General features: G+C 39.2%; 1 protein-coding gene across 1 annotated transcript in view; it reads right to left on the bottom strand.

The window, feature by feature from the left end:
- Positions 1 to 23933, bottom strand: part of MDGA1 (MAM domain containing glycosylphosphatidylinositol anchor 1) — a 348213-nt gene that overhangs the window by 176890 nt on the left and 147390 nt on the right. Inside the window, exons 4-5 of the mRNA XM_058178574.1 lie at positions 15233 to 15429; positions 3507 to 3639 (exon numbers count right to left, since the gene is read on the bottom strand). Of these exons, the coding sequence (XP_058034557.1) occupies positions 3507 to 3639; positions 15233 to 15429 (330 nt within the window). The remainder of the gene's footprint in view (positions 1 to 3506; positions 3640 to 15232; positions 15430 to 23933) is intronic.

Below are 23933 nucleotides of genomic sequence, written 5' to 3'. Positions count from 1 at the left end.
AACTCCCTCTTCTTTGTGGCAGCCCCTGAGATATTGGAACACTGCTATCATGTCTCCCCTAGTCCTTCTTTTCATTAAACTAGACATACCCAGTTCCTGCAATCGTTCTTCATATGTTTTAGCCTCCAGTCCCCTAATCATCTTTGTTGCTCTTCTCTGCACTCTTTCTAGAGTCTCAGCATCTTTTTTACATCGTGGCGACCAAAACTGAATGCAGTTTTGCATTCAACTCACTCACTGCAGCAACCCTGAACAACAGAAGAAGGAAACAGAATATCTTTACAACATATTCCAACAAAATGAATATCCATGCAACTTTACCAAAAAGTGACTGACCACTCAACCCAATATATCTCAGCCAACACAAGATCAAAAAAGAATAACACTGCCATACATCAAGAATTCTCAGAAACCACCAACAGACTACTACAACCACATGGAATCAGCTTAGCACACAAATCAATTAAGGCCTAAGTAAACCAAACATCCTAAGTCAACCAGACACCCAACCGCCCCAGAAGAAAAAAAACAGGAATCAACTACAACATACAATGCAATGACTGCAACAACCACTACCTAGGATAAATAGACAGAAGATTGGCAGAATGCATCCATAAAGACATGATGAAAACTTTTTAATTTCACAACATATGGACAGACTTAACTATAGTTTCAATTGAGAAACTGTCCTAGACCAAGTCAAGTCCAAAAATACTAGGGAATTTCTAGAAGCCTGTCATTCTCACAGATTAGCCATTAATAGACACACACATATACAGTATATATAAACAGCATCTATATACTATTTTATATACTATATACTAATAGCATCTTTATATACTATAAAGAGACAATCAACTATAAAGTGAAAAGGAAGAAAAAGACCAAAACACTTCACCACTAGTAATCAGCATTCAGAGGAGCATAAATTAACTCCAAGATTAACATCAGATCAACAATCAAGTGAAGAAAACCCCAATCAAGGAACTGCCAAACAAACCAACAGTAAACAGCCCAACCAAACAACTTCTAATATCACCCCTACCAACACTGACAGGACCAGCCACTAAGAAATGAACGGAGAGCAAATCCCACTCCAAATCTCACTAATGATGTTACCTAGTTTGGGTAATGAAACATCTGCAAGAAAACAACCAAGCTCATAGAGCACTAAAAGCCCCTCATTTCAGTCCCAAGCTACAAATATTCTCCTTTATTTTTCAATACACTATGATTGGTCCCTCTATCTCTCTGCCTTGTTAACTTAAGTTCAAGTTCTTATCCAGGATTGTTCTTAAGAACCACTGTTAACAATCCTAAAACCTGGTGCCAACCACTAAATCCCCCAAAATCATATATCACTGAAAGAACACATGCTCTGCATGTAAAAGGCCCTTGGTCTCAATCTACACATTGCATGCTATATTTCAAAATGCATTCAGAGAGAGTGGAAATTCAGCATAGGCCCAAAGGTTGGGTCTTAGATGAAGTTAATTCAGTGAGCCTTACTATTAACAATTTTGTTGATAGAATAATGCTCAGATAAGAGGTGGGGTATCTTTTGTTTTTCGATTGTTGCTGAACTGCAGCTCTCAACACCCAACACAAACAATGACAACACTGGCCAGAATTGCTGGGAGTTGTAGTTCAACATCTGGAACATCTTGTTTACATCAACCAAGACAGCCTTTCCTGCCTGCTTCCAAACAAAAGAATGTCTACCCCTGAGATAGCACTATTATCTTCTCAACACACTGGCTTCAAAGACTGCAGACTACAAAGCTAGAAATGTCCTCTGTTGAGGGTCACACTGATGCACTTCAAAAAAAATGTATCAAAACATATTTAAAACAAACATTTTGGAGAGATAAATTGAACGGTATCTCAAGAGAAAGTACACTTGAAAATGAAGTCTAAAAGCATTTTGGGGGTTGATTTTTAAAACATCACAGAATAATGAGGAAGCAACTCAGAACACAAAACAACCCAGATCCGAAACAGAGACACGGATATTGTTCAACCTAAAACTAGAGCTTCTTCGGTTATAAGATTTTATCCTCATTTTATTTAAAAAAATAAAATGTTTTCATAAGTGCAAATATAGGGAAATATTAGAAGTTAACTTAAAATTAGACATCCATGTAGGTTTTTTAAAGGGGAAAGGTGGACAATTAACAGCTTGTGGACTACACAGGCCCCCCCGGCATTTATTTAGACATTTCATATAGATCCATCCCAACTACCGGCAGCGAATAGAATAAAAGCAATAACAAACATTCAAGTTAAAAATGCAGGCAGTTAGGAAAGTTAAGAGCTTTGTTAAGAGCTTTTTAACAAAGTTAAGAAGCAAGTACTTAATACCAGAACCCTCCAAAACATTATCACATTGCACAGAGGTGGTATTCAGCAGGTTCTGACCAGTTCTGGAGAACCGGTAGCGGAAATTTTGAGTAGTTTGGAGAACGGGCAAATACCACCTCTGACTGACCCCGCCCCCATCTATTCTTTGCCTCATGAGTCCCAGCTGATCAGGAGGAAATGGGGATTTTGCAGTAACCTTCCTCTGGAGTGGGGTGGGAATGGAGATTTTACAGTATCCTTCCCCTACCATGCCCACCAAGCCATGCCATGCCACGCCCACCAAGCCACACCCACAGAACTGGTAGTAATTTTTTTGAACCCCACCATTGACACTGCATCATTAAAATTCAGCAAACCCCCTCCTCCACCACAAATGTGGACTCCTACAGACTTCAGCAAGAGGAATTAGAAGGAACAGTGTTGGTTTATCATAATACCCCTCCCCCTTCCTTCAAATCATGTCCTTCTACTTCAGTGGTCCTCAACCTTTATAGTGCTGCGACCCCTTTCATACAATTCCCCACGATGTGGCGACCCCAACCGTAAAATTATTTTTTTTTAGGCAGCGATCTCAGCGTGCCTCAGCAGCCGCAGAAGGGGAAAAAAAGTGGCAAACGGTTTTTTTTTTTAATTTATCGCGCCTGAAGCCGTATTGGCTAGTGATCTGAACTGCTGCGATTGCCTTGAGGATGGAGGCATTAAAGAGGAGACTCCTCCCCTATTAAGTTTATCACGCCTGAAGCCAGATTAGGCTAGCGATTGGGAGTGATTGCAGCTGGCTTGAGAGGGAGACATCAGAGCAAAGATTTCTCTCTTTTTTAATTCATCGCTCCTGAAGCTGAAGTCGCGATTCTTCGACTCGCAAGTATACTTCCCATATTTCCGATGGTCTTAGGCGACCCCTGGCAAATCGTCATTCGACCCCCAACGGGGTCGCGACCCACAGGTTGAGAACCGCTGATCTACTTAGAAAGATCCCTAAGGAAACTGAGGTCCTCCTGATCAAACTTCCCTCCATTTCTTTTGCCATCATTAATCTCTTGAAAAAGGAAAACCCAAAAAGGGCTTCTTCCCCTGTTGATTTCAATGGAGGAGAGTGAGAGCCATTTCCAAAATCCCATTATTATTGGGTTTCTGTGACTTACCAGTCGTGTTGGTCAGCTCAAAGGTGACTGTCTTATCAGGGATGCCACACACATTTCTGACAGATACCTGGCATGTATAACTGGCATAGTCGTGGGGTCGTAGATTTTTCAGCTTCAGAACTTTTGTTTCTCCCTAGAGTGTTTGAAAAGAAAAAGACGAGAGAAGTCAAGTGAACTATTTGTGTCCACTAGCCTGTGAAGTGAACTGTGAATCTCCCATACAGTTCCAGTGCTGCCAAATTCCTTTCAAGTAATTGTATCAGGTTTACTTGCCTTAGCTTACCAATACCATTTGGGGTGCGGGAGGGAAGGAATGGAATAAAATGTAGTCTAGTGCAAGAGTAAGAAAGAGGCGGGGTCTGTAGGCACCAATAGAGTCAGAATCTCCATCTTGGTGTCTATCCTGCCCCATTTAATAGCAATAGCACTTATATACCGTCCCATAGTGCTTTACATCGTTCTCTGGATGGTTTACAGAGTCAGCATATTTGCCCCCAACAATCTGGGCCCTCATTTGACCAACCTCGGAAGGATGGAAGACTGTGTCAACCTTGAGCCCTGTCAGGATCGAACTGGTGACTATGGGCAGATTTAGCCTGTAATACTGCATTCTAACTACTGTGCCACCACAGTTCTTAACTTTTTTAAAAATGAAAATTACCAATATGCAAAGCACAGCAGTGGCATCCAATATCACCTTTATTTACAACATAGTTTCTCAGCCTCATATAAGTCCAACAGATATTCTTAGACAATAAATATGAGGAATGGCTTTATTAGGAAGTTGGAGGAAAAAAGAGCCAATGCTAAAGGGGGCTGCTAGAGGACAGCCCCATAAGAGCTTATTTTTCAATCAATGTAACCAGTTTGTAATTGGCCATGCCTCCATTGCAGGTGTGAAATCCAGCCAGTTCTGACAGGTTCTGGAGAACCGGTAGCAGAAATTTTGAATAGGTCGGAGAACCGGCAAATGCCACCTCTGGCTGGTCCCAGAGTTGGGAGGGAATAGGGATTTTGCAGTATCCTTCCCCTGCCATGCCCACCAAGCCACACCCACCAAGCCACACCACACCCACCAAGCCATGCCCAAAGAACCAATATTAAAAAAAATGGATTTCACCACTGCCCCATTGCAATCGCTTTGTGAATATGTAAACTGCCTCTAAGGATGGATTGCTGCCCATGAGATGGTCTCAGGATTGTCAACATGCTCAACTAATCCTGCTTTAATGGAAGCAAGACTAATAGGAATTAAGCATTGCTAAGGCTTCTAGTAGCAGGAATGAAGCGTTGTCTGCCACATGTCTCTAACCAGTCGGCTCATTTTCAGCTTAGTTACAATTCAGTATCTGAGAAGGGTGCTGGCGGTGTAAGTTTTGGGGCAACAATATCTTGTTTCGAGATACTTTTGCAATACAGTAATACAAGTGTAACTCTGTTTGAATGACCAGTGAAGGTCACTATGCTTGAAAACTCTAGGTCATGGTGGAAGTGAAAAACAAACATGTTGTTGGCTAGAATTTACTCCATTGTTCTCATTATAGGGGAATCATACTAAGCAAAATATCAGAAGGTAATATTACTGGGAGTAGTACTGAATATGATCATTGATTGCATTTTCATCCTCTGGATCTATGGAAATGAATATCAAAGTCATGATGGAATTGGATGAGATATTCATTTCCATAGATCCAATAACTTCCAGCCCATCATCAGCCTCAGATCAGAGCTCTAGGGAATATGTCCACTTCCTTGATGACATCATAAAGCAACACATATATAAAGACATTACAGGTAATCCTACGACACCTTCCCCCCCCCCAAAAGCTACTTATGACCTATTGTTTGCAGTTATGATGGCTGCCCCTCTATGGTCATATGATTCCATTTTGGGACCTTGGCAACCGGCTTACCTTGACAACACTTTGCAGTGTCCCACAGTCATGTGACCACAATTTGTGATTTTTTTTTCCTGGTTTCTGGTTTCTGGCATCTATTTCTTTTCTTTCTTTTTTTTAAGCAAAAAGCATACTTTGGAGAAAATTGATTTGCTTAACTACCACTATCAAAAATTGGATCTGGTTGTATGATGCCTCAATTTACAACCACAATGAATTACAATGGTAATTGCAGGGTCAATTACAGTCGTAAGTTGAGGACCACCTATATATAGGAAACTTGCAGATCACCATGCACACCAAGTCTATCATTTATAGCCAAGCTCTACACTACATTTGTTTTGACTCACTTGATAGGGCTGCTCAATTGATGGAATTAAACCATTTAGGGGATTGCATTACCACTCACAAAGATCAATAGACAAGTCAACAGAGTCAGATCAATATCCAGGGAGGACCTACCATAAAACTAGCTATAGAAACAGAACAAGTGGGTTGTCACCTACAATCCATAACTCAAACTACTCAAGCACATGATTTATAAACTACAACCAAACTGGACAATGATACTGTGCTTTCTTAGGCACCAGGTGAGAGGTCCATACTTTCATACAGACAACTTACTCAATCTGAAGTGAATTCTCACAAGCAACAATGGTGCTTCTATAGGAACCAGGCCCTGCCACCAACCCAGATATCTTTACCCTCGTACTTTACCCTCATATCTACACCAGCAGTACCATCACAAGTCCCAAAAAGTGCACACACCAGATTAAAGGCATCTTCACATGCTCTTCCTCTAATATGATATATGCCATCACCTGTCAGCAGTGTCCCTCTGGATTCCATGGACAAACTTTACACAAAACAAATTAATGAACACCAAGTCTGACATTGGAACTCAAAACAAGGACAAAGTAATAACAGCATTTCAACCTGCCAGGACACACTCTATGGCAGACCTCAAATGTCTATTTTGGAAAAATTGGACTTCCACAACACCCTTGAGCGAGAGATTGCAGACTTCATATATATATATATATTAAAAGGTTTCAGGCAATCTGAGAAGGTCTTGACTAACACAATGGCTCTTGAACACATCATAATTGTTAATTTATAATATCTGTCACACATTCATCTACATTTGCAGAGGCAACCTGTCTTGCGGTCCCTTTCCCCTCCTCCCTTACTCCAGCTGAAATCCTATATTTTTTAGCCACTCTATAACTTTTGATGAAGTTTATGAAAACTTATACCTTTTAATACAATGTGTTAGAAAAACTGATACCAGACTCCTGATTTTTTCCCCATTATCCTTAGGGTTCCTAAAAAACAATATTTTGTTGTAATAACTTCCTGGCTTGAGAAATCAAACTGATGGGCCAATAGCAATCATTATGTTTTCACAGAAAACTCTTGTATTTTTGTTCTGGTCCCAAACATTTTTGTCTTTTGGTGATGATGGTGGTGGTGGGTGTGCTTTCCAATTGATGATAAAACCAAAACTGCCCTGCTAATTCCTTTTAGAGAAATGTGCATTCCAATTGGCTCCCTTTGAGTTTTACTTTACAAATTCCTTTGCTTGGTGCAAATTTTGAAGTCTTCCTTGGAATCAAAAGAATAAAAATTAATTGATAAGATCCATTGACATAATTTGTAAATCAAGAAACTGGTGTTCTCAGGCCAGATTTGGAAATTATGCAAAGCATTATGTAATTTAAGTAAATGCTGAACAATCGCTCAGCTTCTGGGCCACCAAGTTCCATAAAGGTAAAGTTTCCTCTCGCACATATGTGCTAGTTGTTCCTGACTCTAGGAGGCAGTGTTCATCTCAGTTCCAAGCCAAAGAGCCAGCGCTGTCCATAGACGTCTCTGTGATCATGTGGCTGGCATGACTCAATGCCAAAGGTGCACAGAACACGGTTATTTTCCCACCAAAGGTGTTCCCTATTTTTCTACTTGCATTTTTTACATGCTTTTGAACTGCTAGGTTGGCAGAAGTTGGGACAAGTAACGGGAGCTCACCCCATTACGTGGCACTAGGGATTTGGACCACTGAACTGCTGACCTTTCGAATGACAAGCTTAGTGCCTTAGCCACTGAGCCACTGCATCCCTTCCAAGTTCTATGCAAAGGGTTTATTAAATTTCAAGAAGGGCAGGAAGAAAGAGGTATGGATCTGAGCCATCATGTATATAAAAGGTACTTACAGCCCAGTGGTGGGTTGCTCTCGGTTCTGTCCGGTACTTTAGAACCGGTAGTAAAAGCGTCGGGAGGCTCCATAATTGACTATCTGTGCGTGTTCCCATTGCAAATCAGTAGTAAAAGTAAGTAGAACTCACCCCTGTTATAGCCTCACATTGCCATTGGGCATTCAACTGTTCTGTTGGGTTTCATTCTTACTTGCAATAAAGATTCTTACTGGTATTTAGCTAAAGTGTTTCTGAGAGACTTTTGCCAAATCCAAGCCTAGGAAATTAATTCAACTGTACTGTATAAAGGTCTGAGATTTACTGTTAGGTCCTGGTCAGAAGAGTCTGACATTTTCTTTCTCCCCCCCCCTCCCCCCAAATTGTATCTTCTGTTTTGCCTCGAGCTTTTGTGAAATCCCTTTTGATTTGTAACATAATTCACTAACACAATCTATTTTCTGCCTTCGCTCTTCGGATTTTGCCAGAATACCCTTATATAAAACCAGCGCAGCCCTCCCTTAGTAATCTGAACGTTACCATCTAATACACCTTTCCCTTTTGATTTCAAAATTATTAATACATGCCTCTTCCTTGAAAAAAATGTGACCCCAAAATGAAGTACACTTTCACCCCTTCTCTCCCCCCCCCTTTTTTTTTGCCAATTGATAAAACATTACTTTTTGAAGCCGTAATTTCTGGTACAAGAGTGAAGTAGAACTTGGTTCTCTCATTCATCTATTCTATCTATCTCATTCATCTCAGATGAAGCTATTTGTGGACAGATGGGTTGCAGAAAGCAGCAAGGCCAGGGGAAAAAAAACTCAGCTAAACTCACTTGTTTTTTTTAAAAAAAAAAAAGCAAGAAGAGGCCCCAAAATTAATCTTAGAGCGAATATATAGAAAACAGAATTTGATGATTCAAGGTAGAATTTCTCTTGGAGAAATTGGTGTTTACAGTTTTCTAATTTTTGACAATAAATAAGTTGATCTAACCTTCTTGTGTCTAAGAATAAAGAGGAAGCGATTTTCAGGGAAGAAATAGCAGACTGAAAACAGCTCCGTGAAAAACAGAACCAATGACTGTGGTGGAATGAAGAGCCAGCCACTAGATCAATTCTTTGATAATACCTCTCTGTACAAGAAGAGCACTTGAGATTGGCCAAAAGTGCCACAGACAGTTGCTCCTCACACAAAGATTGCAAGTTAGCAATCTCTGATAGGTTCCCCTGTTGAGGGAATAGCCATTTTGCTCAAACTAGGGACAGGACCTTTGAAAAGATACTTTTGCATTTTCATTTCATTTTCTAATTATTTTTGGAAACTGTTTGATAACTACTTTTCAGCTATTAGGAACCTTTGAATTCACAAGTTTTATAATATTGGGCAAGTTTCCTTCAATTCTTAGTAAAAGAAGCTTTAAATATAAGTTTAAAGGCTTATTCTGAAATAAGCAAAAGGATGGTTTAGGATAATTACAAATAGTCCAAATAAATTTGATGTAAGATATTTGGAATTAAATATAAAGAATGCTTTCCCCTAAAAGGCTTGCTCAAATGACATATTTACAGCAAGAAGAAATTAAAATTAGCAATCTGGATAAAATAAATTTGGAATAGTTGTATAAAATACAAATGCTATAAAAATACTTGTAAGCATGTAGATGCAATATTCTTTCTTTCTCTCTCTCTCCCTCCCTCCCTCCCTCAAACACATACTCACTCACACAAATACACACACATATTCATAAATAGTACAATTATTAAAAGAGATTTAAAAGTTATAAACTTCTTTTACAGACCACTGTCAAACCTGAGAAATATATAGTACAATAGTTGACATAGAATGTTCATCCCAAAGTCAATGGTTAGTGCTGAGCTGAGGGTAGAAAAAGAAGTAATGGGTGGAAACTAATCAAGGAGAGAAGCAACTTAGAACTAAGGAGAAATTTTCTGACAGAACAATTAATAAGTGGAACAACTTGCCCGCAGAAGTTGTGAATGCTCCAACACTGGAAATTTTTAAGGAGATGTTGGATAAACATTTGTCTGATGTGCTGTTGGATTTCCTGCCTGGGCAGGGGGTTGGACTAGAAGACCTCCAAGGTCCCTTCCAACTCTGTTATTCTGTTATACTCAGGCAGGTTCCATTGTTCTTAATTATTCTTTGCCTGATCCTGCATGCCACCACATAAAACATGGGAACCTTATGTATTATTTCAGGGTTGATGTCAAAAATAGAAATTGCTTATAGTGTTGGTAATTGTATCATGTTTTGCTAGTCAGTAGTAAACTAACTAGAGCATTTCAAGGTTCTGTATAAATCTGGCAGAATAGAAGAACATGTTCAATAGTTTCTATTCGTCTTGAGTCACAAAGGCATACCCATATTGGATTTACAAAAGAGATTTATTAAAGAAATATTTTGTGAGAGGGGACAAAGAACAAAATAAAAAGAAATCAAGTTTTAGGCTATTATTTGAATGGACAGGATCAAAATGGTTAGAGGTAAATGGAAAGAATATAAAGTTGGTTTATTTGATCAAGGTTAAAATAGATATATTATTATCTTTGGTAACCCTCAATGGGAAATTTTGTTGATATCAGGTTTGAAATGATAAGGCTTTAAAGGATTGCTTAAAGATAAGAGACGGAATATGGAAAGAAGAGATCATTTGTTATATATTATGATTAAAAGTTACTAAAATTATTTATACTTTTATTTCTTTTTTTCTCCCACTATATTCTTATTTTTATTTCTTTTCTATTTTTCTGCACTTTTTATTTTTTATTTTGTATTATATTTTTAATTGCAAATTTTTAAATAAAATGACTATAAAAAGGAATGCTGATGAAGAGTTTAATTGCTATACCTGATATTAAACTTAACCCAAAGTTGGGCATGGCAATTAGACATCTTGTTATTTGTATTCAATGGCTTGCCAATTAAATCTTGGATAATGTTTGCTTTAACTTGCCTTTTCATTTAAAGTAAATCTGTTTTAGGGAATGTCTTTCATTAGGCTGATCTTATGCAAAGCCACCTGTATTCACTTGAATCGACTATGTGGTTCAGAAGGCAAAATTCACACAAAGGTGGAAGGGAAAATGTAGCCTTGGATGAAGATAAACACCAACAAGACCACAATACTACTGTGAAAACCTGCCTCCAGAAATTGTGGGTGCTCCAACACTGGAGGTTTTAAAGAAGAAATTGGACAACCATTTGTCTGAAATGGTATAGGGTTTCCTGTATGAGCAGTGGGTTGGACTAGAAGATTCCAAGGTCTCTTCCAACTCTGTTATTCTGATTGCTATTCTGTTCTGATAATGACATTTAGAACCCCCCTGTCAAATACTGATTTATGTATGGTTTACATACATCTAATTTATTGATCAATAAACATGGGGTAAACCTGTAACCACCAGGTCTATAAATCATTGTACAAAGCTTAAACTATTACGTTTACAATTTATCTGTTAATGTAATCAACTTAAGCTTCTAAAGAAGCTTTAGAAGCTTCTTCTAAAGACTAATGTAGCTAAGCCACAATACTGAGAAAACAGAAAGCACACAGATGAGAGAAACATCATGCATCCAAATAAACCATTCTCTCTCTTTTTAGCAATACCATAATATATCAAAGACAAGAAGCTGTTATCTCAGATCTGCTTCCTCTCTCAGCTGCCCAGTTTTGGCTTGTCAGAGGAATGTAATAGGTGTTAGCCTATCACTGGCATATAAAATGATTATGACTGTAGGCTAGAAAATAACAACAACAAATCCACTCCAAATCATTCTGCAACTAGGATCAGGCAAACTATTCGTGGAGCTGCAATTTTTGGCAGTGTGCCAGTTATTACGCTTTTTTCAATGATAAAATATCCCTCCCTCCCAGAAAGGTCATTTTAAGAGGTAGTGTGATATAATGGTTAGGATGCTGTACTAGGAAGGGGCAGATTTAGGATCCAGTAGTTTGGGCCAGTCAGGATCACTCAGTTGAACTGCCTCATGGGATTGTTCTGAGGATAGAAGTGAAAGAAGCATATGCTGTCTAGAGGAATGATAGGGTGGGCATTTAATAAATAAGAAAAAGAATATTTCCTTCCAGCAACTAATCAATGAAATCCTTAAGGACAACAAAATAATCCAAACAGGAAGCAGATGCAAGGCAGAAAAGCAAGTGAAAGGTAGACAATTATGCCAACTACAATGTTACAACCAGGAGAAGACAAAGGGACTGGGATTTCTAGACTAATGTAAACCAACAGCTCCCAGAATAAGTAGGATCCATGCAATGGGAACTTGCTGTGGCCAACATGCCATGGCCAACTCACCACGGCCAACTTGCCAACTCACCACAGACAACATGCTGCGGGAAAACTCACTGCTGGACAATTTAACAATTCTGTTTAATTAATTAAAATAAATAAAAATTATTTTAATTTCTGCCATTTGCATTTCTTTCTGTCCCTCCGTTTGCATCCTTTCTTTAATGATTGTATTCCACCATTTCTTTGATAATAGCGTAAGCTTTGCCCCGCAGCAAATTGTCCTGTGACGAAATGGCCATGGCAAATTGGCTGCGACGAGTTGGCGATAGTGAATTGTCATAAATCCCCATGCAACCTGGCCATCACTATGGGAAAACTTAAAATATTTATTTTTAGTCCAGTGCCAATTATTACAATCAAGGAAAGATGTATCACATATTCCCTCTATATCAGTGTCTATTTTTATTCAAGATGCTCACCTAAACAATCATTAACAGCTCTGGCATCTCAAAATGTTAATATTTTGCTTTATGGTTAATCCTGCCAAGAATCGCAGTTTCCTCTCTGACCATTAGTAGAAACCACTGAAATAGGCAGAAAAGTTGAACAACTTTTGTTATTGAGAAGGCAGAACAGAATGCAATCTATGGCTCAAATATCTTACTAACCGTAGAGTTTTTCTACAGAGTAGCTACATGTCTATAGTATACATATAGATCTTGATTTATGATCACAATTGGGATCAAAATTTCCCTTGTTAAGCAAGGAGGTGATTAAATGAGTTTTGCCCAATTTTATGATTTTTTGCTATGGTGGTTAAGTGAATCATGTGGTCTTAATCTGGCTTTCTTATTGATTGTTGGAAACTGACTAGGAAGGCCACAGATAGGGTTCCCATGACTCTGAGATGCTGCCATTTCATAAATACATGCTGGTTGTCAAGCACCTAAATTTTAATCACATGACCATGTTCATGAAATGCATCGTTATAACCTGAGGACTACTTTTATTTACATCTATCATTATAAATCAATTAAAGCTTCATATTTCATAAAAACAAAGGTGAAAATGAACAGGAAAATTGCTATGCCCGTTCCTTTCCACCTAAGAACTGGGACAGGAATAGAAATAGCAATAACACTTAGACTTATATACCACTTTACAGTGTTTTACAGCCCTCTCTAAGTGGTTTACCAGAGTCAGCCTATTGCCCCCAATAATCTGGGTCCTCATTTTACCAACCTCGGAAGGATGGAAGGCTGAGTCAACCTTGAGCTGTGAGAACTGAACTGTAGGCAGGCAGGCAGCCGGCAGGCAGCAGAAGTAGCCTGCAGTACTACATTTTAACCACTGTACCACCATGTGTCATATATCTCCCTTTGTCCTCAGGTTTTACTTTACTTTCATCTAAGAAACATTTCCCTTCCACAAGGTGTGACACATAACTTCCCTTTTTGAATATTGTTCTGGAAATACAAAAGTCTTGGACCTTCTCTTTTCAAACCCAATAACCCAAGACACTGGATTTCATCTCATAGCACAATTCCTTGCATGCAGCTTTGGTTATGACTTGAGGAAGAGACAGCCTAGGGCATGTTGCCAAAACCAGATGCAGATAGAAACCAAACAGAGTTCAGCCTGAGGTTGGTAGACAGATGTGCAGAATACAACTAATTCAATATCATTTCCCCTTCCCTTTCTTTCACTAGGACAGCAAAATTAACTTTGAGTCTGCCTATGAAGTAGGGCTGGAGGGTGAGTGGGGGCTAATTTTCCAGATTGCTTTGAGAAATATACTACTGATGATGTTACCTAGCTAAGGGTAATGAAACATCTGCAAGGAAACAAGCAAGTTCAGAGAGCACTAAGGACCCCACATTTCAACCCTGAGCTACAATTATTCTGCTTTATTGGTGATATAGTCTCAATTTTCTAAAACTTCAAAGAAGAAAAATGTTAGCATGTGATTCAAGAAAGTCAGCACATGGAAAGTTTGGAGAATTTATGAAGGAGAAAAATAAAGAAAAACACATATTCGTTGTGGAGATTGTTTCGGAATAGCACTTCATCACTAGGTATTTGAGCAATCTCAAGAAAAGCCAGTCATCAATTTCAAAAAACAGAGGCAGAGCATTAATGAAACATAGACAATCCACCGGGTGGTAGAAGAAGGGAGGATCCAGCTTGCTGCTATAAGATTTCATACATTAATCATATAGTCTGAACAGCTATGGTTGCAAAAGACGAATGTGGAGCTTTTCCTTAGTACTCATCAAGCTGTTTCTTACCACAAGAAGTCTCTTAATTTTTTATTTTTTTTAGGTACAAGCTTTCATCCCTTAAATGGACATTAATAATATAAAGTAACAAAGCAAACTTTTCTACATGGATAGACAGACAGAAAGACAGATAGAGAGTCTTTGAAATTGATTTCTTTCAGGTTTGGCAGCAGAGTTGTATCTAGAATGCTGGCCTGTGAATTTTGAACTTATACGCAGGGTTTGCCAAATCTTCCCATATTCTTTCATTCCTTTCTATCTCTCCCATTTATCACGTCTGTTAACTTTGCTGAGCTAATACTTTTCTTGACCTCATTGCTCCTTCTCTTTAATGTTATACTGTTGAAGTTCTTCCTCCAATCTTAGCATCTCTTAGTTCACTTTTAGGACTTAGGCCCATACCAAGCATTATTAGCATACACAGTTCTACGTAAACAAACACTGAAATAATCCATCCACACAGCATCACATAAATAGTTATGTCATCTGAAGTACTGCAATATAGGGATCTTAGCTTGATACCATTGTAAATCAATCAAAGAGCAAACAGTGGCTACTGTATTGCATTAAAAAAAAACTTTGTTGGGGTTCACCAGAAATCAGAAGCCTTATAAGAATCTATGGTGCACTCATAGTGGAAGTTCTACATGTAAAGTTGCAGAAAGTGGGGTGGAAAAAGAATAATTAAAATAGCCAAGGTCGCAGAAACATCCCTCTATGAAAAAAACCCCCACACCTTTGCATTAGTTTTTAAACAGAAAAAAAGGTAGGGATATGATTAAGTAGATAAAATCGGGCATGATGTAAAGCAAGTTAATATACATTAGTTTACCCTCCTCTCTCATATTACAACTTGGGATCATCCAATAAAGCTGAATGGTAAGAGATTCAAGATAAAAGATTGTATCTCTTCACACTATAAGCAGCTAAACTATTGAACCTGGAAGTTTTTAAAAACAGGATTAGACAAGTTCATGGAGATAAGATTCAGTGACTACTATTCTTGAAACCTATATATTGCCACAAGAAAATCCAAGTTCCCCTGAATGTCCAAAAGGTATGTGGAGAGAGAAACACCTATCTCACCTCTGTGTACAATGGTTCATAGATATCCACTCCGTTATCCTGACTATGAGAAAGAGTTTCGGAACCTCTTCTCCAGATGAAGCGAGCAGGCGGATTAGAGCTGACTGTGCATCGAAGGAAGACTGTCTTCTCATGATAAAAACTCCCACGGACATCACTGATAGTTTGATGGACAGTAAGGACGGGCTTGTCCAAATCTGCAAAGAAAAGAAGGAAGGAGGGAATCCACAGAGATTGTTGATGAGATTTAGGCCCGAATGTAGAAAGTCTGTGGGTCACCCAATGTTCCAGATATAGAGGAAAAGGAAAGAGGTTTGGGAGACATCATTCCACCTACCAGGCAAACTAATAATTATTAATAATCATTAATAATAAATGATACCTCCCTAAAGCTGAAGACACTTCTTGGATGAGAAGTGAAACATCTTCAAAGAAAAACCAGAAAGTCAAGTTGCTTCTTGAAAAAGCACCTTTAGGTCCCTAAAAGAAGGTTAGCTATCTGCTAGGTATCTGCATAGCAACTGAGCTTTTCTGAAACAGTTAAATGAGGAATATGCATTTGCCAGATTGATCAGTAAATACTACAAGGACTGCTGTCTGTAAATTATCTGGCCCCAGAAGACTGAAAAGCTCATTTTGTCCTGGGGCTAGTGAACATGTCACAGAAGTCCTTTGAATAAATTGTGCATTCTGTTGTCTTTTAGCAAGCCAGATGGCGAAAGAAAACAGGAGACAGGCTATTTTTAACTTGGTGTATTGATATTTTAAGCCCTGTGTCCGGCTTTGTGCCAGTTGAGAAAATTCAAGTGCTTTGTATTTTGTCTGTCATTGTGGAGTGGAGATCTTTAATAATGCTTGTGAAAACTTGATGGGAGATCTGATTGTTTCTGCCTAGCCTGCCAAATGCATCTGTTCATCACTTTTATTCTACTAATGATACTTTGTAGCTTCTTTGAACTGCTGCTTTTTCTAAATTTGAATGAAGTTCTTGCTCCATTAACTGAAGTACCACTATAGAAATATATGCTTTAATCTTGCATCTTACATGGACTCTCAAGTAGAAAGACATTTTAAAACTCACTTTCTAGCTAACCCCAATTTGTTCTTTTTAAATATATATTTAGTATTTTAAATTAGATTTCTGTATATGGTTTGCAATCATTTGTTTCTACATTAAAACCAGAGGTTTCAGTTAGTGTCATGTTCATGCTAGAATTGGAGTTGATCTATATTTAGCACAAAATCAAGAACTTTAAGAGTTATTCTTGAATCACACTACTGAATGTTCCTCCATTCAAAAATCTTCATGCAAACAGAAATTAATCACAATGAAAAGCAATTTAAGCAGGACCTGCTCAAAACCCCACAAGGGCAATATCTTTATTTGCTCAACCAATATTTTATCATTTCTGCAAGTTTTCATGTTTCTTAAAAATCTTTATCAGCCTCAAGGAATGCAATTTGGATGTTGTCCAATACAGCACGGTGCAAAATGTTTCTGAATTATAGCAAGGGTTTTTGTAAAGATATAGCTCTCTGAAGAGGTTGGCTCTTAATTCATATAAGAGGCCAAATAATATACATTAGCCCCAAATCTCATGTTCATTTTTCTGCTTTTTAACTATTTCACTTCATTAGAACTTTTAAGAAACTTGAAAGCTTGCAGTTAATACTACATTTTGGCTAGTACAATGAAGATATTGCCTCTATAGGTTGTTTTTATTTTGATTTTTTTTCCTGGCTGATACATCTATCATTATGCAAAAAGTATAACTCAGTAGTTGGGCATATTCTTTAAATTCAGAAGGGCCAAATTAAGTCCTTGCCATCTCCAGATAATACTGAAACCACTTCCTTATCAAAAAACTTAAAAGATACGCTCCCAGTAAACAATATTGTCTGGCGAACCAATGCCCCAACGTGGTAAAAATCAGTCTCCTTGGTCCCCAATACTATTTTTACATGGGACAAAACTCAATATTACAGGTCTCTGCTCATTGTGTGAGCCAAAATCCTGCAGGTAAGATTCAGGGTGTAATTCTGTCAATAACACTAATTCAGTGCATCATCATAAGACTTTTGTTCCCAAGATACCTTTCAAGATTGAGTAGATTAAAGGAGCAAAGAACCCTTGAATCAAATAATATAATTCTTGCCATCCATTTAGGTTCCCGCTTCATTTAACGTTCTGCTAATGAGGAGAGACAGAGCCAGACCAGATTAATGAAAGTTGTCAATATGCATCATATGCCCCTGCTTTCAGACAGTTGGGGGTGTGTGTATTTGTGCACTCTGGGGTTGGGGAGATGGATAATCATTAAACTCAGTGGAGAAAAAAATCCAGATGCACGCTAATGAGGACCAAATGCAGAGCCTTTGTAAAAGACACCACTAAAGAAAAGTCCTTGCATATTTGAAGCATGTGACCACAGAGCACCTGAACACTCTTCTTTCCTTCCATAAAGCTCTTATATCCTGTTGACATTTAAAATATTGATTTAGCTATATATCAGTCTGGAACTCTGGTTTCAAGACAAGATACTGCTTTCTACTAAAAGCAAACATTTTCCATTAGACGTGTGCCTAGACCAAAAATTTGCATATTTTAATGAGGCACATGTTTTGAAGAGCTAGTTTGTAATAGAAGTTGAGATTTCTTAGTCTGATAATACTAGAAGTGTATTCAGACACATGGGTGGATTATTATTTTTTTAAAGCTGAGTAGTGATATTGAAAATGGCAGAGGAAAACATAAGAGAGATGTAGAGCCAGATTAGAGAAACTTCTTAAATACTTTGTAAGGAGTGTCAACCAATGTATACTAATCTTTATTTCATATTTGAGTTAATCTAGGCAAACTTTTTTTAATGTTACCTTCCTGGATGGCTCCTAAATAAGCATCAGGATTCCATTTTCCTTTATAAATCATTTTTTAGTTCCTGCAATGATCTAAGACAGTGATGTCTAACCATTTTGCCATCAGGTGCCAAAAGCAGGGGGAGTGTGTGTGTGGGGGGTCACATGTGCACGTGCCCACACTCATAATTCAATACCACCATGCCCTGCCCCCCCGGTGCATGCATGAGCACCCCTCCCCCGCGCTTTTGGCACGTGACAGCAAAAAGGTTACCGGTGGGCCCAGTAGGCCTGTTTTTTGCCCTCCCCAGGCTCCAGAGGCATTCTTGGAGCCTGGGGAAGGTGAAAATGGCCTTCCCCACCCCCCGGAGTCTGGAAACAGCCCATTTCCCAACTTCCGGTGGGCCCAGAAGGCCCAAAAATCAGCTGGCCGGTGCACTCATGTGCACTGGAGCTGAGCTAGGGCAACGCTCGCGTGTCCACAGATATGATTCCGCGTGCCATCTGTGGCATGCGTGCCATAGGCTCGCCATCAAGGACCTAAGATGAGATAGGTTGAGTCAATCAGAAGAATGACTAATGCCCTCTGGATTGTTATGCATATTACGTTATGCACACAACTATTCATGCCAATGTATACAGAAACTCTTCTCTACATTAATGGGAGAACGGGGTCTTTCTATGGTAATTAATATTTATGTTCTTTTCCCCAAGTGCTTTGTGATCACATCATTCAAGTGAGAAAATATGGGGTCATTGCTATTTGTTTCCTCTGCATTTTGATCATCCTTTGCAGCAGTTCCTACTTGGATGGGCTTCAGAATTGTTCTTTGCCTTGTTCCTTCCACAAGCTAAAGAAAAAAGAAAAAATATCAGTGACAATGAAATAGCTGAAATAGCATCACTGGGCTTTAAACAATGACATGCAAATGGGGCAGCAATAAAATTCACCTGATCTAAATCTCAATTGTCTGCTGCCTAACTCTCATTCATTTTTGATGTTACGAAGCAGTTATAACAAGGTGACTTACCCTTGGCCATTTCACCTGAAAAAATTTTCTGCCCCAAAAACTCTTAGTGTAATAAGTTCTCACCTGCACTTCATCCCAGGGACCTTTAATTTCCTATCAGTCTCCAGTGACAGCTCTAATCTCTCACCATACCGGCTTTGGAGTGTTGGCGGGGTGTGGGGAACCTCACTGTGTCAAAGTGAATGATTAAAATAAGTTGAAGTGATTTAAGCTCCTCATATTTAAATGTGCAAACTCTGCCAGAGTCTCCTTTAGTTCAAGTTCATGTCTTTATTATCTTAAAGCTGATTTTTCCCATCTAGTATTCACTAAGTCTGTAGAAATTACAAGCCCCAAAACTCCCTGCCCTGCTTGTGTGATGCCACTTTTCTCATCCATAGATAGATAGATGCACTTCTGGTGACCTGCTGGACCAGTCATTGCAATTTTTTTGGTAAGATTTTGGAAGTGATTTGCTGTTGCCTCCTTTCTAGAGCTGAGCGAGTGATTGGCTCAAGGTCATTCAGTTGGCCTTATGCCTAAGGGCAAGACTAGAACTCAGTCTCCAAATTTCTCAGCTGATGCCTTAATTTCTCAGCTGTAGTGCCAGTATACCACTACACCAAACTGGCTCTTTCCTCCTTTCTTATCATCCTTTCTCATCTTTATTTATCATCATCATCATCATCATCATCATCATCATCATTATTATTATTATTATTATTATTATTATTATTATTATTATTATTATTGTTTAAATTTGTATACCGCCCTTCTCCCGAAGGACTCAGGGCGGTTCATAGCCAATAAAATATAAATACATATAACACAAGTTAAAAGCAGTATAAAAAACTAATTCCATATATGGCCTAAAAATTTGAATACAATTAAAAACCCCGTTTAAAAACCCCAATTAAAAACCCCAGTTAAAACTATATTTAAGCTAGCCCTGCATGCTGAAACAAAAGCGTCGGGGAGTTGACGAAGTAGCTCATTCCAGAGGGCAGGAGCCCCCACAGACAAGGCCCTCCCCCTGGGGGTCGCCAGCCGACATTGTTTGACCGATGGTACCCGGAGGAGGCCCTCTCTGTGTGAGCGCACAGGTCGGTGGGAGGCTACTGGTGGCAGTAGGCGGTCCCGTAAATAACCCGGTCCTAAGCCATGGAGCGCTTTAAAGGTGATAACCAGCACCTTGAATTGGACCCAGAAGACCACTGGAAGCCAGTGCAGACTGCGCAGAGGGGTGTCACATGGGAGCCACGGGGTGCTCCCTCTATCACCTGCACAGCTGCATTCTGGACCAGTTGGATCTTCCGGGTACCCTTCAAGGGGAGCCCCATGTAGAGAGCAAATGGGTATCCTGATACCGAAACCAATGCAGCCAGTTGCAAATTCACCAATCACACTTCCAACTGAAAGAAATCCGAGTATAAAAATTGCCCCCTTCAAAAATTCTGAAAAAAACCATAATTTTACTTATGAATGCCATCTTTCTTCGTGGTTTTCTAAGCGGTCTCTGAACATAATAAAAAAGCCAAGAAGATTTTCCATGACCATAGCAATTTGCAAGTGTCCGTTCTTTTCACTTAAGTCTCAGCATGTCTCAGCAAAAAAAGGAATCAGTAAAAGTATTAAATCTTAGCGAAAACTGATGACAGTAGAAATGGTGATTAGGGAAAGAATTGTACTTAATTTTTTAAATAATATTTTGAAGTATTGAAGGCACTTCATCTCTCTCTAGCTGGGTACGCTAATGCCTACAGTAATACACTTTTTTAATAAAACTATATCAGAGCTTAATTCAACTCACAGTTATTAGCTTGCCAACTGATACAACCATGTGGGTTGTTTCAATATCAATATAACTTTTAAATGTCCCCACTTTCCATCTGGCTTCCCTATCTCCTCCTCCCAGCATGGAAACACTCCAAGGAAAAGCTTTCCTAATTAATAATGATGTCTGGGGACTTTGTGCTAGTGATGGCAGTTTTCTGGATCTTCAGCAGACCAGCTTTGCTGGCACGGACTGAAATGTAGCAGCAGGTTGGCCGAGTTTCTTCTACAGGGATTTATATGAAGCTTTGGAACAAGTTTACCTGGATGAATGGTAACACATGACCTGAGGTTTTTCTAAAAACTGAAAGCTGCTTAGGAATTTGGTCGAAAGGTTGAGTAATTTTAATTTCTAGTACTAATCTACTGTATTTGTATTGAGGAAATCTCATGAATAAAGGATCATGTTTGCAACTGGTCTGAACTCTCCTTGACTGCAGTATGGTCACATCTGGAATCTGTGGCTAGTTCTATACAGGTAGTCCTCGACTTACGACCACAATTGAGCCCAGAATTTCTATTAGCTAAGTGGGACATTTGTTAAGTGAGAGTTGCTCCATTTGATGACCTTTCTTTGCCTCAGTGTTGTGTCTGTGCCTGTTGTTAAGTAAATTGCTCCTGTTATTTATTATTTATTATTATTTAAATTTATATACCGCCCTATCTCCCGAAGGACTCAGGGCGGTTTACAGGCATTTAAAAATAGATAAATACAGTCTAAAAACAATTAAAAAACTTATTCTAAAAGCCTAAATTAAAAATATGAAAATAAAACCCAATTTAAAACCCGTAAATTAAAATCTAGCTCAATCCTGCGCAATTAAATAAGTATGTTTTAAGCTCGCGGCGGAAGGTCCGAAGGTCCGGAAGCTGATGAAGTCCTGGGGGTAGTTCGTTCCAGAGGTGGGAGCCCCACAGAAGGCCCTTCCTGGGCGCCGCCAGGCGACATTGCCTCGCTGGCGGCACCCTGAGGAGTCCCTCTCTATGAGAGCGCACGGGTCGGTGAGAGGTATTCGGTAGCAGTAGGCGGTCCCGTAGATAACCCGGCCCTATGCCATGGAGCGCTTTAAAGGTGGTCACCAAAACCTTGAAGCGCACCCGGAAGGCCACAGGTAGCCAGTGCAGTCTGCGCAGGATGGGTGTTATACGGGAGCCACGAGGGGCTCCCTCTATCACCCGCGCAGCCGCATTCTGGACTAACTGTAGCCTCCGGATGCCCTTCAAGGGGAGCCCCATGTAGAGAGCATTGCAGTAATCCAGGCGAGACGTCACGAGTGCGTGAGTGACCGTGCATAGGGCATCCCGGTCCAGAAAGGGGCGCAACTGGCGCACCAGGCAAACCTGGTAGAACGCTCTCCTGGAGACGGCCGTCAAATGATCTGTTGTTAAGTTAGTAGCATGGTTGTTAAGTGAATCTGGCTTACCTGTTGACTGTGTTTCTAAGAAGGTTGCAAAAGGTGATCACATGATCCCGAGACACTGTGACCATTGTAAATATGAACCAGTTGCCAACCATCCAAATATTTGATCATGTGACCATGGGAATACTGCAATGGTCATAAGAATGCAAAACCATTCTAAGTCACTTTTTCGGTGCTGTTGTACCTTTGAAGGGTCACTAAACAAACTGTTGTTAGTCGAGGACTACTTGTACTTGCATTTTACTTTTTCCAAGTGTCAAGAATGATTACAACTTGATCGAGACATAGGCACACAGACATCACCACAATTCTGAGCAAACAAATTGAAACAAATTGTTTCAGATACGATATAATCTTAAACCAGGGCACAAGTAACTGTAAACGTCTATGAAGATTCTCAGCCATCCAGGTCATGGTTGTCCCAAAGGTGCTTTTTCAAAAGGTAACTGGACTTTCTGGTTTTTCTTTGAAGATATTTCACTTCTCATCCAAAAAGCTTCTTCAGCTCTGAAGAGCTGAAGAAGCTCCTTGGATGAGAAGTGAAACACCGTCAGAGAAAGACCAAAAAGTCCAGTTACCTCTTGAAAAAGCAGCTTTGGAAGTAACTGTACAATTATCATCAACAGTAAATGAAAGGGAATATTTGTTGCATATTAAGGACAGACAAAGAAGACAATGTTGTGAAATGTGCAGTTAAGGGCAATAGCGGTAAGGATTAATCTAGTCGTTTCCTATTCTCTCATTCATCTATTTATCCATCAAACAAAGAGTTACAAAAAAATGCAAATTCTTTTCTGGAACAGCAACACACACACACACAAAGCAAGAGGCATATTACCAAGTCCATCTGTAGAGTAGATGTTAGTATTGAAAAGCCCTTGGCCACCCAATTTACCCCATAGCGCTAAAGGTAAGAAATATAGGAAGAAGAGCGGGACTCTGCATCAGCTTAGATCCAAGCTCCAACCTAAAAGCAAAGGGAACTGCACAGGAAATCAATTCCCTTTTGAGATGGGACTTTTTAATAACCCAAGATCAATTATCTGTGGTAAATAAAATTAAAGAAGTAAAGAAAAGTACAGGGAAGCTGTATAATAGAAGAGGGCAAGGAGAAAAACCCAAACCAGTCTTAACAAAATTGGCAGAGTATATAGCTAGTGTTTTGAATGCAATATCCCAAATTTCCAAAAAACGAGGAGGGTGATGAGTTGGTAAAGCCTCTCCTAAATATTTCATGAAAAGAACATTAATTTCCTAGATAACATTTTGAAAACTCCTCTGCAGTTGGCACTAAAGGGGCTCCTTATGCTAATGTTTTGTACATATATAACTAAAAATAATATACAGGTAAGGATGGGGTGAGGTCAATAGTAGATAGTCTTTGGTTAAAGCTTTGGGGATTTTGGGAAGAGACCACAGAGTCAGGTAGTGCATTCCAGGCACTGAAGTCATATTTTCTACAATCAAGATTGGAGCAGTTCACATTAAGTTTAAATCTATTGTGTGCTCGTGTATTGTTGCGATTGAAGCTGAAGTAGTCTTCGACAGGAAGGACATTGTAGCAGATGATTTTATGAGTTA

Source organism: Ahaetulla prasina, chromosome 1 (genome assembly GCF_028640845.1).
Source record: "Ahaetulla prasina isolate Xishuangbanna chromosome 1, ASM2864084v1, whole genome shotgun sequence".
In the NCBI taxonomy this organism is placed as follows: domain Eukaryota; kingdom Metazoa; phylum Chordata; class Lepidosauria; order Squamata; family Colubridae; genus Ahaetulla; species Ahaetulla prasina.
Note: the sequence above shows the minus strand (reverse complement) of the source record. Positions and strands in the feature narration are given on the sequence as shown.